Source organism: Aethina tumida, chromosome 2 (genome assembly GCF_024364675.1).
Source record: "Aethina tumida isolate Nest 87 chromosome 2, icAetTumi1.1, whole genome shotgun sequence".
In the NCBI taxonomy this organism is placed as follows: Eukaryota; Metazoa; Arthropoda; class Insecta; order Coleoptera; family Nitidulidae; genus Aethina; species Aethina tumida.
The window spans coordinates 2,254,827-2,272,365 of record NC_065436.1 but is presented as its reverse complement, the minus strand read 5'-3'; the positions used below and the strand labels follow the sequence as shown (position 1 = coordinate 2,272,365).

General features: G+C 32.6%; 2 protein-coding genes across 6 annotated transcripts in view; one reads left to right on the top strand and one right to left on the bottom strand.

The window, feature by feature from the left end:
- LOC109604619 (cAMP-dependent protein kinase type I regulatory subunit) overlaps nucleotides 1-7,942 on the top strand; it is a 107,118-nt gene extending 99,176 nt beyond the window's left edge. For 4 of the 5 annotated variants that reach the window (XM_049962440.1, XM_049962442.1, XM_049962443.1 and 1 more), the window contains exons 2-5: nucleotides 6,412-6,768; nucleotides 6,822-7,164; nucleotides 7,219-7,387; nucleotides 7,500-7,942. In XM_049962440.1, coding sequence (XP_049818397.1) covers nucleotides 6,412-6,768; nucleotides 6,822-7,164; nucleotides 7,219-7,387; nucleotides 7,500-7,584 — 954 coding nt within the window. In that variant the 3' untranslated portion in view covers nucleotides 7,585-7,942. Of the gene's footprint in view, nucleotides 1-4,764; nucleotides 4,867-6,411; nucleotides 6,769-6,821; nucleotides 7,165-7,218; nucleotides 7,388-7,499 lie in introns of those variants that run through there. The other variant, XM_020021141.2, reaches the window with a different exon arrangement.
- A 692-nt stretch (nucleotides 7,943-8,634) lies between these two features.
- LOC109604630 (leukocyte receptor cluster member 8 homolog) lies at nucleotides 8,635-17,352 on the bottom strand. Its single transcript, XM_020021156.2, has 6 exons — nucleotides 17,175-17,352; nucleotides 14,114-15,194; nucleotides 11,635-12,229; nucleotides 10,098-10,296; nucleotides 9,828-10,035; nucleotides 8,635-9,359 (listed from the first exon to the last, which is right to left on the bottom strand). Exons 2-6 carry the CDS (start codon nucleotides 15,184-15,186, stop codon nucleotides 9,197-9,199), a joined length of 2,238 nt encoding a protein of 745 aa, XP_019876715.2. The 5' UTR covers nucleotides 15,187-15,194; nucleotides 17,175-17,352; the 3' UTR covers nucleotides 8,635-9,196.
- Between the last annotated feature and the right edge of the window lie 187 nt (nucleotides 17,353-17,539).

Here is a 17,539-nt window from a genome sequence, read left to right as displayed (position 1 = left end):
ATCTATTGTTACTAGAAGCTTCAAATTCTAATATGAATCACTTATTTGGTACCCATACCACAGGACCTACATTATCAAGATAAAATTACAACGATTCCTGAATTTTATAGTAAATCCTGAGAAATGAATAGATGAATAGCTTCAGCTAGTTTTAATTTAAGTTATTTGACCATAGAAGATTAATTTCAAGACAATTAGGCCAAATTGCTGAGAGACCCTGTGGTTATAGCTGATCTATTGTTACTAGAAGCTTCAAATTCTAATATGAATCACTTATTTGGTACCCATACCACAGGACCTACATTATCAAGATAAAATTACAACGATTCCTGAATTTTATAGTAAATCCTGAGAAATGAATAGATGAATAGCTTCAGCTAGTTTTAATTTAAGTTATTTGACCATAGAAGATTAATTTCAAGACAATTAGGCCAAATTGCTGAGAGACCCTGTGGTTATAGCTGATCTATTGTTACTAGAAGCTTCAAATTCTAATATGAATCACTTATTTGGTACCCATACAACAGGACCTACATTATCAAGATAAAATTACAACGATTCCTGAAATTTATAGTAAATCCTGAGAAATGAATAGATGAATAGCTTCAGCTAGTTTTAATTTAAATTATTTGACCATAGAAGATTAATTTCAAGACAATTAGGCCAAATTGCTGAGAGACCCTGTGGTTATAGCTGATCTATTGTTACTAGAAGCTTCAAATTCTAATATGAATCACTTATTTGGTACCCATACCACAGGACCTACATTATCAAGATAAAATTACAACGATTCCTGAATTTTATAGTAAATCCTGAGAAATGAATAGATGAATAGCTTCAGCTAGTTTTAATTTAAGTTATTTGACCATAGAAGATTAATTTCAAGACAATTAGGCCAAATTGCTGAGAGACCCTGTGGTTATAGCTGATCTATTGTTACTAGAAGCTTCAAATTCTAATATGAATCACTTATTTGGTACTCATACCACAGGACCTACATTATCAAGATAAAATTACAACGATTCCTGAATTTTATAGTAAATCCTGAGAAATGTATAGATGAATAGCTTCAGCTAGTTTTAATTTAAGTTATTTGACCATAGAAGATTAATTTCAAGACAATTAGGCCAAATTGCTGAGAGACCCTGTGGTTATAGCTGAGCTATTGATACTAGAAGCTTCAAATTCTAATATGAATCACTTATTTGTTACCCATACCACAGGACCTACATTATCAAGATAAAATTACAACGATTCCTGAATTTTATAGTAAATCCTGAGAAATGAATAGATGAATAGCTTCAGCTAGTTTTAATTTAAGTTATTTGACCATAGAAGATTAATTTCAAAACAATTAGGCCAAATTGCTGAGAGACCCTGTGGTTATAGCTTAGCTATTGATACTAGAAGCTTCAAATTCTAATATGAATCACTTATTTGGTACTCATACCACAGGACCTACATTATCAAGATAAAATTACAACGATTCCTGAATTTTATAGTAAATCCTGAGAAATGAATAGATGAATAGCTTCAGCTAGTTTTAATTTAAGTTATTTGACCATAGAAGATTAATTTCAAGACAATTAGGCCAAATTGCTGAGAGACCCTGTGGTTATAGCTGATCTATTGTTACTAGAGGCTTCAAATTCTAATATGAATCACTTATTTGGTACCCATACCACAGGACCTACATTATCAAGATAAAATTACAACGATTCCTGAATTTTATAGTAAATCCTGAGAAATGAATAGATGAATAGCTTCAGCTAGTTTTAATTTAAATTATTTGACCATAGAAGATTAATTTCAATACAATTAGGCCAAATTGCTGAGAGACCCTGTGGTTATAGCTGATCTATTGTTATTTGAAGCTTCAAATTCTAATATGAATCACTTATTTGGTACCCATACCACAGGACCTACATTATCAAGATAAAATTACAACGATTCCTGAAATTTATAGTAAATCCTGAGATAGGAATAGATAAATAGCTTCTGCTAGTTTTAATTTAGATTATTTGACCATAGAAGATTAATTTCAAGACAATTAGGCCAAATTGCTGAGAGACCCTGTGGTTATAGCTGATCTATTGGTACTAGAAGCTTCAAATTCTAATATGAATCACTTATTTGGTACCCATACAACAGGACCTACATTATCAAGATAAAATTACAACGATTCCTGAAATTTATAGTAAATCCTGAGAAATGAATAGATGAATAGCTTCAGCTAGTTTTAATTTAAATTATTTGACCATAGAAGATTAATTTCAAGACAATTAGGCCAAATTGCTGAGAGACCCTGTGGTTATAGCTGATCTATTGTTACTAGAAGCTTCAAATTCTAATATGAATCACTTATTTGGTACCCATACCACAGGACCTACATTATCAAGATAAAATTACAACGATTCCTGAATTTTATAGTAAATCCTGAGAAATGAATAGATGAATAGCTTCAGCTAGTTTTAATTTAAGTTATTTGACCATAGAAGATTAATTTCAAGACAATTAGGCCAAATTGCTGAGAGACCCTGTGGTTATAGCTGATCTATTGTTACTAGAAGCTTCAAATTCTAATATGAATCACTTATTTGGTACTCATACCACAGGACCTACATTATCAAGATAAAATTACAACGATTCCTGAATTTTATAGTAAATCCTGAGAAATGTATAGATGAATAGCTTCAGCTAGTTTTAATTTAAGTTATTTGACCATAGAAGATTAATTTCAAGACAATTAGGCCAAATTGCTGAGAGACCCTGTGGTTATAGCTGAGCTATTGATACTAGAAGCTTCAAATTCTAATATGAATCACTTATTTGTTACCCATACCACAGGACCTACATTATCAAGATAAAATTACAACGATTCCTGAATTTTATAGTAAATCCTGAGAAATGAATAGATGAATAGCTTCAGCTAGTTTTAATTTAAGTTATTTGACCATAGAAGATTAATTTCAAAACAATTAGGCCAAATTGCTGAGAGACCCTGTGGTTATAGCTTAGCTATTGATACTAGAAGCTTCAAATTCTAATATGAATCACTTATTTGGTACTCATACCACAGGACCTACATTATCAAGATAAAATTACAACGATTCCTGAATTTTATAGTAAATCCTGAGAAATGAATAGATGAATAGCTTCAGCTAGTTTTAATTTAAGTTATTTGACCATAGAAGATTAATTTCAAGACAATTAGGCCAAATTGCTGAGAGACCCTGTGGTTATAGCTGATCTATTGTTACTAGAGGCTTCAAATTCTAATATGAATCACTTATTTGGTACCCATACCACAGGACCTACATTATCAAGATAAAATTACAACGATTCCTGAATTTTATAGTAAATCCTGAGAAATGAATAGATGAATAGCTTCAGCTAGTTTTAATTTAAATTATTTGACCATAGAAGATTAATTTCAATACAATTAGGCCAAATTGCTGAGAGACCCTGTGGTTATAGCTGATCTATTGTTATTTGAAGCTTCAAATTCTAATATGAATCACTTATTTGGTACCCATACCACAGGACCTACATTATCAAGATAAAATTACAACGATTCCTGAAATTTATAGTAAATCCTGAGATAGGAATAGATAAATAGCTTCTGCTAGTTTTAATTTAGATTATTTGACCATAGAAGATTAATTTCAAGACAATTAGGCCAAATTGCTGAGAGACCCTGTGGTTATAGCTGATCTATTGGTACTAGAAGCTTCAAATTCGAATACGACAAGACCTACATTTTCAAGATAAAATTACAACAATTCCTGAAATGTATGGCAAATCCTGAGAAAGGAATAGATTATGAGCTTCAGCTAATTTTGATATAAATTATTTGTCCATAGAAGGACCAAACTGTAATGAAAGTAATTTTTATTAAAAAGTTTAACTTAACTATTTATGCAGAAATTATATTTTTGCCTCTGATGGTTTTATTATTGTTAAATAATTAGGCTGAGAAACTGGTTAAGAATTGTGACGCACCAAAAGAGAAAATAATCCAGACATCGGTGCACAAACGAAATTAATAAAGGCAATCAAGATTCCCAATAATTGAAACAAGTTGTCTGTCGGGTCGACCATAAAAAATGATTTACCGACAACAATTTGTTTTGCATTCATAATCCGTATAAATCAATTAGTATTGTATTCGATTGTGTGAATGTCAAGAGATTGCTGCGAATTCTGATTGTGAAAAAAACTGTATGAATTAAAGACCTCAACGGATTATGTTACAGTACTTTTTTTAAAACCAGTTGGTCGCCCACACGGGCACTACCCAACTCGCATTTATTTATTTTTTCTTATTTTCATTTCGTACGACCTCTCTCCACATACGTTATTTATTCGGGTCCCTTTGGCCAACACGCCACCTTTATTATTATTATGGCACGGAGAGGAACAAAAGGGCTTCTACGCCTTGGGCCTTGCCTGCATACAAATTTCTGCTTTTCGACTAGATGGAAACGTTCAGGAAGTTCACGTCGCCTTAATATTGCTTTAAAGTTTGACGTACACGTCAAATTCAGAGGGCTTTTTTTTGTCTGAATGTCAATGAGGGTCACAATTGTTTGAAAATTAAGTCTCTTAGTCAATTTTTTGATAAATTTGATCAATCACTTGGCACACATGGCTGAGTAGATGAGTCAACTTTTAATGCTAAAAGGTATTAAAATAAATTTGTTTTTATCATTATATATGACATTAATATTTACGTAACTGTATTTAAAACAGATACTTGTCATTTTCTCATATTTATTTGGAAATATGCCAAAAATTCAAAGTTTTTTCCACGACTTGATGACCTGTTTAATACCATGTTCATCAAAAATAAATGTTGATAATGAGGTATTTATACACGTTTCTCTATTTATATATAAAGGTTTTGATTGCTGGCCATAAAAAATACTGCTGACACTGTTTGCACAAATAATTTATTAAATTTTACAGTTTATACAAATATACAGTGGTGTAAATATTAATTTACTATTGTTCTCTTATACAGTATTATAAAAAAATACTATTTTGTTGTTCTATAAAATGTTACACATATGTTTCTGAATTGAGCTGGACATAGATGCTGGATTTTAATTTTTAAAGGGATTTTTAATGATTAAATCTGTGATATTTAGTTTAACGTTAACACTCTCTATAATATCCTTTTTGTTTTATAATTTTGGCCCATCTGTGTCGCATCCACCATTTTTCAAATATACGACAAGTCTATATTCCTTCAAGCTTTTTGAATTGCTGTGATGAGTTCTTCAATATATGGAAGCAAATTGTTGTTTAATATATCCCTGTACATAAATCAGTCTAAGGGGGCCTTCGCCAGAAGACTTGAAGCATCCCCAAAGCATAATTGAACCTCCACCATCTCCCACTGTGGGTATAACCAACTTTTTGTGTAGTTTTGCCTCTGTAGGATGTTTTACATAAGCAGAACCATCATTTTATAAACTAAATTTAGACTCGTCACTAAAAACCACTCGTCCCCACTGTTCTGTGGTCCAGTGAATGTGATCCTAAGCAAGTCAAAATTGGACCTTCACATTTTTAGTAGAAACCAGGGTTTTTCTTGTAGGTCTGGGGTCAAACAAACCCCCATCCATTAACCATCTTCCCACAGTCCTTGAACTAATTTCAGCAAGTCCCATTTCCTCCAGGTGGGTTTTAATTTCAGTCGACGATAAGATTGGATTGTTTTTTGACATTCCAATTATCCAGTTATCGTTTCTTTCAAGTTTTTTGAACTCAGACAATTTTTTTCGTAGCTACCACTTGTCCAGCTTCTCTAAATTTATGAATAATGCAGGAAACGATTGACTTATTTGGCCATAAACTCTTAGTCATCTCTTCTTGTTTCTCTTGGTCTTGACACTTCGACCAATGATTAAATAATCATAGTAAGCAAAAGGTCGTCAGTAAATATTCGATTTAAATTCACAGAGAGCAATTAAAAACCATAAAATAACAAGGCTACTTTGTTGTATAGTATACACAACAATACATTACTGTATAATTAAATGTAACACCTCATTTACCTATTTTCTATTAGCATTATGTCAAAAATATTGTTGGGAACAAACAAAAACGAAATTTACATTAGAATTGAATCAATATAGAACGCAGTAACAGCGGATTCGAATTGTTAATTAAATTTGCCAGCCGCACGTGTCACAAAAGTTCGCATGCATGTCAGGCGATTAACTAAATTACGCAGCCTTGTCGGAAAACAAAAAACTGATTTAGGATATGTGCCCGTTCCAAAAATGGTATCAGCTCCACTTTTTGATATACGGGCTAATTGAATTTAATCCTAACAAATAAATATAGGTCAAATCAATAATTTGATTAAACCGTCAGTTTCTAACTAGTTTTTTTATCGTACAGGAACAAGCGTTGGATGCGAAGCAACAGGCGGCCTCCCCGGAGGACACGGAGGACCTGTCCCCGTTGCCCGCCCACGCCCAACAGCCCGTCAGACGTAGGGGCGGCATCTCGGCCGAACCGGTCACCGAAGAGGATGCCACCAGCTACGTGAAAAAGGTCGTCCCGAAGGACTACAAAACGATGGCGGCCCTGTCGAAGGCCATCGCCAAGAACGTGCTGTTCAGCCACCTCGACGAGAACGAACGCTCGGACATTTTCGACGCCATGTTCCCCGTGACGTGTCTTCCTGGCGAGCCCATCATCCAGCAGGGCGACGAGGGGGACAACTTCTATGTCATAGATCAAGGGGAAGTGGAGGTACGGTTTAAAAATCAACCACTGAGTTTAGCTTAACACAATATATCCGGCAGGTTTACGTGAACAATGAGCTAGTGACCACCATCGGCGATGGTGGCAGCTTCGGTGAGCTGGCCTTGATCTACGGGACGCCTCGTGCCGCCACCGTCAAGGCCAAGACGGATGTGAAGCTGTGGGGCATAGACCGCGACTCGTATCGCCGCATTTTGATGGGTTCGACCATCCGCAAGAGGAAAATGTACGAGGAGTTTCTGTCCCGCGTCTCCATCCTCGAGAATCTGGACAAGTGGGAGAGGTTGACCGTGGCTGATGCCCTAGAACCGGTCGGGTTCGAGGATGGTGAGACGATTGTCAAGCAGGGCGAGCCCGGCGATGACTTCTACATCATCGTCGAAGGTATGTGCTCAAACTAACCAACTAAACAGTTTTATATAATTTGGTGATTCACAGGTACGGCAATAGTTAAGCAAAATAGAGCTGAGGGTGAAGACCAGACAGAGGTGGGCAGATTGGGACCCAGCGACTACTTCGGAGAAATTGCCCTCCTCCTGGATAGACCAAGAGCAGCCACTGTGGTCGCCTGTGGACCACTTAAGTGTGTCAAACTGGATAGAGCAAGGTTAATAAATCATCTTACTTTATAGGGTACACTGGTCCACATAAAACTGAAGAGAAATGTAGACCAGTGCCCCCCCTAACTCAATTAATAAACATTCGATTTTATTTTTTAGATTTGAACGCGTCCTGGGATTGTGTGCTGACATTTTAAAGAGGAATATAACTCAATACAATAGTTTCGTTTCACTCTCAGTCTAAAAATCCAACAGCAGTTCGGAATCCTTTGAAGATATTCCTTTTTAATGAACTGATTCTTCAGCCAAATTTGAAGTCTTCATTTTTTTTTTAGGAAAAATTGTTTTCATTAATTTATTGTACAGTTTGGTGCCGTCAAAACAGTCAACTTTTTTAAAATATCCACTATTTTTATACTTTTTAACATCCAGAGATCTGATTTTAAAATAAAATGCTGTAAACAACAATGAATAAACGCACTTGATGTTTGACAGCACCATAAGTTACTATTTAATTGAATATTGAGAAATATATTGTATATATTTAATATTTTATCTTCCATTAAATATACTTTAGTTTAATAATAAAGTAATATATTTGAGCAGCAGTTTATTATTAACCCAAGAATATGAACACATGAAATATACCGATTGGAAAGCCTTTGAACCTGCTGAATTTTGAAAGAGACATCATACATGACAAAGACAGTAAAAGGTTCCCACTACGGAGCAAATTTACAGACTTACTGTCTCTGTCGTGCATAACGTCTCTCTCAAAATGTAGTCGAATCAAATGCTTTTTGAATGATATACTACGTGATTTAATTTATTACTACACTTATTTAAGAAATTATTATTGTTTTTCATATTTCATAAATACTATATTTTCATTCTATAAAATATTACATATACTTTTCTGAATTGAGCTGGACATAAATAAGGCAACTTTAGTTTTTTAAAAGGATTTTACTGATTAAATCTGTCTTATTTAATTTAACATTAACACTTTGTATAATATCCTTTTTGTTTTATAATTCCATCTTTGTGCCATAGGCTCGACAATCTTCCGAAGATATGACAAGTATTGACGTCTCTTCTTGTTTCTCTCGGTCTTCGTAACGCTGAATTATAATTTTTCTTACAGTTTCACTTCAACCAAAGATTAAGTAATTGTAATAAAACGATTAAATAATAAATAAATACCATAAAATAAAATTAAGTCCATGTCAAGTGGTATAGCACATATTTTCAATGAGCTACCAATTTATTAATCAGTAATAATAAAACATCTATATTACTTAATAGTTTTTATTTAGAAAATGAAATATTATGTTTATCACTTAATAAAGGTCAACCGTAGGTTTACTTAAATAATTATATACAACGTATATACAAAAATAACAAATAGTAACAATTAAATTATAGAAGTCTTCTTATTCTTCTGTTACCAGACCACTAAAACGTGGCCTCATCAATCCTTGGAAATAAAATGTAAAGAAACGTCTTCTTAAAATTGAAACATCCTGAGGTAGATGGTGTTGGCCAAGTCGTCGAAATGGGATTTAACGTTGACGAGAAACTAGGCACGTGAAATTAGATGTGTTTATGGTGGGATTTTAACGGAAATCAACAGACAGAATATTGCGGTAGATGTTTGGTCCTTTATATCAACGTGTCGGGGATCGAGATGCGGGTGCGAGAATAATTCGAGACAATCAGTGAGGGGGCGTGTGACCGGAGAATCGCTCCGGAGCACTCATCATCTCTCGTTACCGGAAACGACACGAAACTGCACAGCCACTGGGCGGGCGCTTATCTCGTATGAATAGTCCTTTTGTGAATTAATTGAGGGGAGACTAGATGTTAGGTAAGGCAGACATGCTGCCTTTGCAATCGACAGAATCTCTGGTGTGGTCCGTGAAACTCAAAGAGAACGGTTCAAGAAATTCTAAACACTCCTCTGCTGATTTGAAAGCCAACTCTTGCCTCAGAAAGCTCACCGAAATACTTTGGCGATAGCTAAACATAAAAACACAAGTTAGAGACACGATGCTTACCACGCGTATATCGAGGAGATGTAAATATTTCTATTTTCAGTCATTTTATTATGTTAATCTCTGTGGTACATTTAATTTACATTTACAGGTGCATACCAAAGCAAAAAACGGTAAAAATCGGTACCAATGGGTGCGAAAGCTTCGATCAAAGGTGCAAGCACAAAAAAATATTTACATCCCCAAACAGCACGGTACATACGCATGAAATAGCTGAAAGAGAAGTTACATTTATATGCAGACAAATGAGAAAACGTGTCACATATACTTAATTACTGTGTACTTACTTCTGATTTGTTCATTTTTTTATTGAATTTAGTAATAAACGTTTTTAAATAATCGAAAAATTAATTTTAAATAAATAAATAAATAAAATAGGACTTAAGTAATGTGTTCGAACTTAAGTATGACATCAGTTAAGTCAAATACGCACCTTTTAATGATACATTTTAAATAGTTTTTGCGCTCTCGTTCAATGAACCAGTCGACAAGGTAACCGGCCATTAAAGGAGCACGTAGATATAGTGTAAAAAACCTATGATAATTGCCCAAACCCCACGCAGATCGTAATTTTAACGCGAACGATATGCACTCATCGGACTCTTCCTCACTGCTCAACGATTTCATTATTGTCATTATGTCTGTAACAAATTAAATAATTGTTTAATTTAATTAACTATTAATGAGTTACGTTAAGACTTACCCAAAGTGTTCTTAGTAAAGATGTAGTAGAGTATTCGATAAGCAGTGAATTCGTTTTTGTTCGCGCCCCCCACTTCACCGTACAACATTTTTAATTGCGTTTGGCATTGATTAAACTCCTCGTGGTCGCCCTTTTCAAGCGCGATTCTGGCGTGCGTTTCGTATACTTTTACCGTGAAATCGTTACGAATTCCCTGAACCTGGAACAAAATGGAAAAAGTTTAAAATCAATTCAAATGGACACTATAATTAAAATTAAAAAATATAGACCAAAATAATTGATTAGTTGAATATTTGGGGAAATAAAATTAAATTTATATAAAATATTTATAAAATTATAAATAAAAAATCAAAAATTATTTATCTGAAGACTTATTTTATACCCCTTAAAAAGGCCTGATAATTTTTTTCTTTAAAAATTAAATATTTTCCTTTCGAAGTTAATTAAAACCTAAAATTTCTGTTATTTTAGTTAATTGTTTTCAATTCATGTTGTTTTCAATGTAATATTTTAGGATTTTATTTTGTAACAAGGAAAATATATTTAACAACTAACATATTTATTACAGAAGAAGACTTATTAACTTATTTTTCTTTAAAGCAATGTCGAAAATTTAGAGACAGATAAAATAATACATAATTTAGGTTTGTGTATAATATTTATAAGTTATAAATAAAAAACTAAAAAGGATTTATTGATGTTTTAAGAAAAGCTTTCCAAAAATTTTAGAAAACTTATTTTAAAAGGTACAAAAATATATCTGATAATTTTTTATTTGAAATTTAAAATATTTTTCTTTCAAAGTTAATCGAAACCTAAAAATTTCTGTTGTTTTATTTATTTGTTTTCAATTTTAATATGTAATATTTTAGAATTTTATCTTGTAACAAGGAAAATATATTTAACAACTAAAAATATATTTATTTATTATAGAAGAAGACTTATTAACTTATTTTTTTTAACGTAATGTCGAAAATTTAGAGACAGACAAAATGATAAATAATTTAGGTTTGTGTAAAATATTTATAAGTTACAAATAAAAAGCTAAAAAGGATTTACTGATGTTTTAAGAAAGGCTTTCCAAAAATTTCAGAAAACTTATTTTAAAGGGTACAAAAATATATCTGATAATTTTTTATTTGAAATTTAAAATATTTTTCTTTCAAAGTTAATCAAGACCTAAAATTTCTGTTGTTTTAATTAATTGTTTTCAATTTTAATAAGTAATATTTTAGGATTTTGTCTTGTAACAAGGTAAACATATTTAACAACTAAAAATATATTTAGACTTATTAACTTATTTTTCTTTAAAGTAATGTCGAAAATTTAGACAAAATAATAAATAATTTAGGTTTGTATAAAATATTTATAGTCATAAATAAAAAATTAAAAAGGATTTACTCATGTTTTTTATGAAAATTTTATAAAAAAGAAGATTTTCTTGAATATTATTTAGAAAATTTTAGGTAAATGTTTTTTTAGATTGTGAAAATTATTGTAACAGTCCCTCAACCCTTACGTGGATGAAATAACCTACCGTCAGATCCTGCCTGATAGACTTGAGCTGGTCGCAGGCGTAGAAGTAGTCCTGTCGGTCGTGCCACCTGTCCTTGACGTTCTGCAGGGCGACGGCGAGCACCTCCTGCGGCCGCACGTCGCACGGCTCCGGCGCCCTGGTCAGCCGCAGGAACGACTTCTCGACGTCGCGACAGGTGCCTACTATGTGCACGCCGGACCAGTCGAAGTCGCCGCCGCCGCCGTTGGCGATCGCGTCCTCGCCACCGCTGCCGAAGCGATCGATCACGAAACCCTGGCGTCGCGACACGGCCGTCGCCGCCGTCGCCGCCCCGTTCGAGCGGCTCGAGGCGAAGCGCGCCGCCCTCTGTTGCAGCAGTTCGGCGTTCTCCTCCAGCTCGCTGCCGAACGTCGAGTAGAACTCGGCCGTTTTCTTGTTGTTCGCCTTCTGGCCGCCCTTCTGTTTCTTGTTGGGCGGCTGCTTGCCGTTCGGCTGCGGCGGCTGCTTGTTCTTGACGGCGCCCAGCCGGTCGGCCAGTTTACCTTTGCCCTTGTTCTTGTTGTTCACGTTCGGCTTTATCACCGGCCTGTAATCGTCTTCGCTACTCGAGGAATCACTGTAACGAAACAACAAACTAGTTTATTATCTAATTCCTTCATTTTTTATTTTTAATAAATTATACTATACAATTTACGTGATAATTAATAAAATAATTTTTTTTAATATATATTTTGGCTCAATTTAAATTTGTTGGCACCTAAATTGTTAATTTTAATATTTTAAAATAAATAATTCACTTTATTTTTTTCTTAATTAATTAAAATATTTCAATTTCTATAAATTTAAATAAAAATACTCAATTTTAAAGACTATTTTTTATAATTTATGATTTTGAAATAACAATTTTTGTTTATTTTTATTTAATTAATAACTTTAATTTTTCAAAATTTAATTGGTAATTTTGTATTTTGAGACTTTAAATTTTGTACATTTAAATTGCTAATTTCATTTTTTAAATTAATCTTTTAATTTGTATAAATTGAAATAAAAAAATCAACTTTAAAGACTATTTTTCAGATTTTATGAATTTAAATTAATAATTTTATTTAATTAGTTAATTTTAAATTTTTAAGTACCATTTTTTCAATTAATAACTTAAATTTTTTAAAATTTAATCGGTAATTTTGTGTTTTGAGTCTTAATTTAAATTTTAAACATTTAAATTGTTAATTATTTTATTCTTTTAAATTAATTTATACATTTTAATTTTTTAATTTCTATAATTTTAAATAAAAAAATTCAATTTTAAAGACTATTTTTTTGGATTTCAATGAATGTAATTGGTAATTTTGTATTTTAAGACTTAATTTAAATTTTAAACATTTAAATTGTTGATTTTATTCTTTTAAATTAATTTATACATTTTGATTTTTTAATTTCTATAAATTTAAATAAAAAAATCAACTTTAAAGACTATTTTTTTGGATTTTATGAATGTAAATTAACAATTTTATTATTCTTTATTTAATTAGTTAATTTTAAATTTTTAAGTATCATTTTTTTAATTAATAACATCAATTTTCTTAAATTTAATTGGTAATTTTGTATTCTGAGACTTAATTTAAATTTTAAACATTTAAATTGTTAAATTTATTCTTTTAAATTAATTAATACATTTTACTTTCTATAAATTTAATTAAAAAAAATTCAACTTTAAAGACTATTTTTTTGGATTTCATGAAAGTAAATTAATAATTTCATTATTTTTTTATTTAATTAGTTAATTTTTAAGTATCATTTTTTTAATTAATAACATCAATTTTCTTAAATTTAATTGGTAATTTTGTATTTTGAGACTTAATTTAAATTTTAAACATTTAAATGGTTAAATTTATTCTTTTAAATTAATTAATACATTTTACTTTCTATAAATTTAATTAAAAAAAATTCAACTTTAAAGACTATTTTTTTGGATTTCATGAAAGTTAATTAATAATTTCAATATTTTTTTATTTAATTAGTTAATTTTTAATTTTTAAAATCATTTTTTTAATTAATAACATCAATTTTTTTAAATTTAGTTGGTAATTTTGTATTTTGAGACTCAATTTAAATTTTAAACATTTAAATTGTTAATTTTATTTTTTTAAATTAATTTATATATTTTGATTTTTTAATTTCTATAAATTTAAATAAAAAAGTCAACTTATTTAATTTAATTATTTATTTTGTAATAACTTAAATTAATTAAAATATTTTAATTTTCTATAAATTTAAATAAAAAAAAAATTAAATACTAATTTTTAGATTTTATGAATTTAATTAATAATTTTGTATTTTGAATAATTTAAAATAAATTTTAAAGACTATTTTATAAGCATAAATTAAGTCAGTCATTTTGAAAAAATATTATTTTCCATCACTATTTAATATTATGTATTAATGTAAATCAGTAATTTTGAAGAATAATCTTCGAAATAATAGTAAAACATATACGTACGTTGACGACCGATGCCTCCGCGGACTCCTCGACCTCGACCTGGACCTGTGGTAGCTCGGCGACCTGGACCTCGAGTGCGACTTCGACCGGCTCTTCCCCCGTAGGGTGGAGGCCCGCGCGCCCAACCGTGCGCCCATCGCCGGCGACAAACCGTTCAGCTTCTTGGCCTGCGTCGGATGATTTTGATATTGGGCCAGCAGTCCGGGCACCGGCTTGACCGGGTTCAGCGCCCTCTCGCTGTGTATGTTGGGCAACGGTTCCTTGCTCCAGTCCTTGTACATCTGGTTGTTCTGGAAGGCCTGCGTGATCTTGCCCTTGAGTATGATCTCCACCTGGTTCTTGTCGATGGCCGTCTTGCACTTGGCGTAGCTCCTCTGCACGTAGTCCTTGAGGCTCTGCGGCCAGTCGCCGGCCGGGTTGTTGGCGCCCACGTCCGGCACGGCGTTCTGCTTGGCCGGTGACTCGGAGGTGGGCGGCGGCGGCGGCGCCGCGTCGGGCAGCGGTGGCAGCGGCGGCGACGGCGGCAGCTCGGGCGGCGGGGCCGGCTTGGGGGTGGTGTTTTCGGGCGGCGGCAGCGGCGGCGTGTTGAAGCTGTTCAGCTGCATTTGATTGTTGCGGTTGCGCTTGCGCTTTTTCTTCGCGGCGCCGCTGTTCGGCGACGAACTGAGTTGGGTCTGCAGCATCGCGTTATTTGTGGGCAGTCGCTTACCGTTCAATTGAAACCGTATGTTCCCGAATTGCTTGGGTGTGTTTAACAGTGGCGCTCTGGCCGGCGGGGGTGTGTTTGGGAGGGGAGGCCCTGGGGGCAGGGGAGGGTTTATCTGTTGATCCGTGTTACCTCCGTCCTTTTTCATGTTGGCGGCCTGCTGGTAATGGGCGTAGTACGGGTTCAAGCTCATGTAGTACTGGTAGTACTGCTGGTGGTACTGGGGATTGAAATTGGCGTAATACTGGTGGCCCCATAGCTGGGGCTGTTGTTGGGGTAATGGAGGCTGCACGATTCCGTTCGATACTGGAGGACTTTCCGTACCTGGGGGCGGGGGAATAGAAGACACCATTGTCTTTTCTGACATCCTAAAACCTGAAATTCGACATTGAACTATCAAATATTGGTGTTACAACACGACTTTTCACAAAAAATATACCATAAACTCTATAAATTACACTATATCTGACATAAATCTATTTTTTTTAACTTTAACTTCAATTTTTATGGATAGAGAAGCTCTGACACACAACTTATCTAAGTAAATATGTATTTTCAAGTGCTGGCAAATTAAATCTGCCTCACTAAATACCATTTTTGCCTTCAAACCAATTTCTAGGTAGACATAATTTTATGAGATAATTGTAGGATTACGTTAAGCTAAGAACACCATATAATATTAATTTCAAAAATAAAGTTCCCATAAAATGCATGAATTTCAAGAAAATATTATTATAATATACCTTTATTTTTTCTTAGCAACCTTAAAAAATTAAAAAAAAAACTTGAAATTATTATATATTTGTTACAAACTTATTATATATTTTATATATTCTATTTTTAAATTTTAAATAAAATTGTGTCTTAATATAAATATACAGTGGTGGTCATTATTATAGAAACTTTTTAAAATGTTAAATATTTTAGTCATAACTCATTTAATAGATCTGTTAAAACAATATTAATGCACTACTGTAGTATTATATTCTATTATTATCTACAAAATGCTACATATATTTTTCTCAATTGTGATGGACACAAATATGGCAATTTTAATTTTTAAAGGGATTTTTAATGATTAAATGTGTTATTTAATTTAACATTAACACTTTGTATAAAATCCTTTTTGATTTAAAATTTTGGCCCATTTCTGTGCCAGCTTTTTGAATTGCTGTGTTGAGTTCATTTAAATTTGTAAAATTTTTATGTCGAATTTGGATATAAACGTGATCCCCCATGTTTTCTATAGAGTTAATGTCTGGAGATTGTGACGGGCAAGACAAAACAACGATGCTTTGGTCTTTAACCAATCTGTCACAATTTTGGAGTCGTGTTTGGGATCGTTTTCATGTTGAAACACGTTTATTAAGAGCATCATTTCAGTCAAAGGAAGCCTACGCCAGAAGAATTGAAGCATCCCCAAAGCATAATTGAACCTCCACTACGTATCACTGTGGGTATAACAAACTTTTTGAGTACTTTTGTCCCTGTGGTATGTCTAACATAAGTAGAACCATCATTTTATAAATTAAATTTTGACTTATCACTAAAAACTACTTGTCCCCACTGTTCTGTGGTCCAGTGAATGTGATCCTAAGCAAGTCAAAAATGGACCCAGTCCCAGTAAGATTATATATTCAAATTTAGTAAATATTTCAATAAGTTGCTATATTTATGGCCACTTCTGTATATTACAAATATAAATATTAAGTGTGTTATAAAAATAGACTTGACTAATACATATAAAAGATGAATTACCATAGGATAATTGATATTATTAAAAGTAGTAGACCTTGAAAATTATTAATTATAAGTAATTAACCAAAAATCACAAGTATTTACCATTTATAATTAAAATGGAGTACTTAATTATTGATAAACATGTCAAGATAAAATTCCAAACAATAATCTAATTATTTAAGTTAATTATAACTGGATGGTGTAACAGGCACTTTTTATTTTTAATTTTGTTTGTATTAAAAGACTGAAAATTATCATGCCAAGTTATTTAGCAACTTGTGTTACTAAATTTACACCATACAGATGATCAGAGCGTTAAATATTTATTACAAAACATCAACGGATTAAAGCGGGGCAATAGAGAATAATTTATGAGGTATCAGGCAACTGATTTGGATTAAAAATACACATCAGAAGAATGGAATGTCCTAATTTTAAAACCACATAATAATATAAACGTATCAAATTTCGGCTCGAATTAAATCAGAATTTTATCAAGCTCTACGTTACAAAAACACGATAATTGCCCGATTAAACAAATAAACAACATATGGTAAAACAAATTGATATAAAAATGCCTGAACTGAACCGCCATTTTGTCAAACCGATGCTCACCTATAAAAAGAAACCTCACTATCCAGACTCCTGTATACTAAAAATTATAATCTGCAAAATTAAATTTCAAATTATGATGCACTAATAAAGTTCAATTAAAGTCCATGGGCATAATTCTTAACGCATTTTAATGATCACCAACTAAAACGACACATTCAACATTAGCCTGTACAATCGTTTTGTGACGTTTTCACGCTACTGACATGCGCGTGTCATTGGACGACAGTGCTGCTATTACAGGTAATTTTACGCACGTATTGTTAGTTTCAGTATTCGCTCATAGATGGCGCTGTTAACAGTATTTGATTATTACAATTTATAACCTAAATTTATTTAAATAATTAAGGGTTTACTAAATGTTGAGT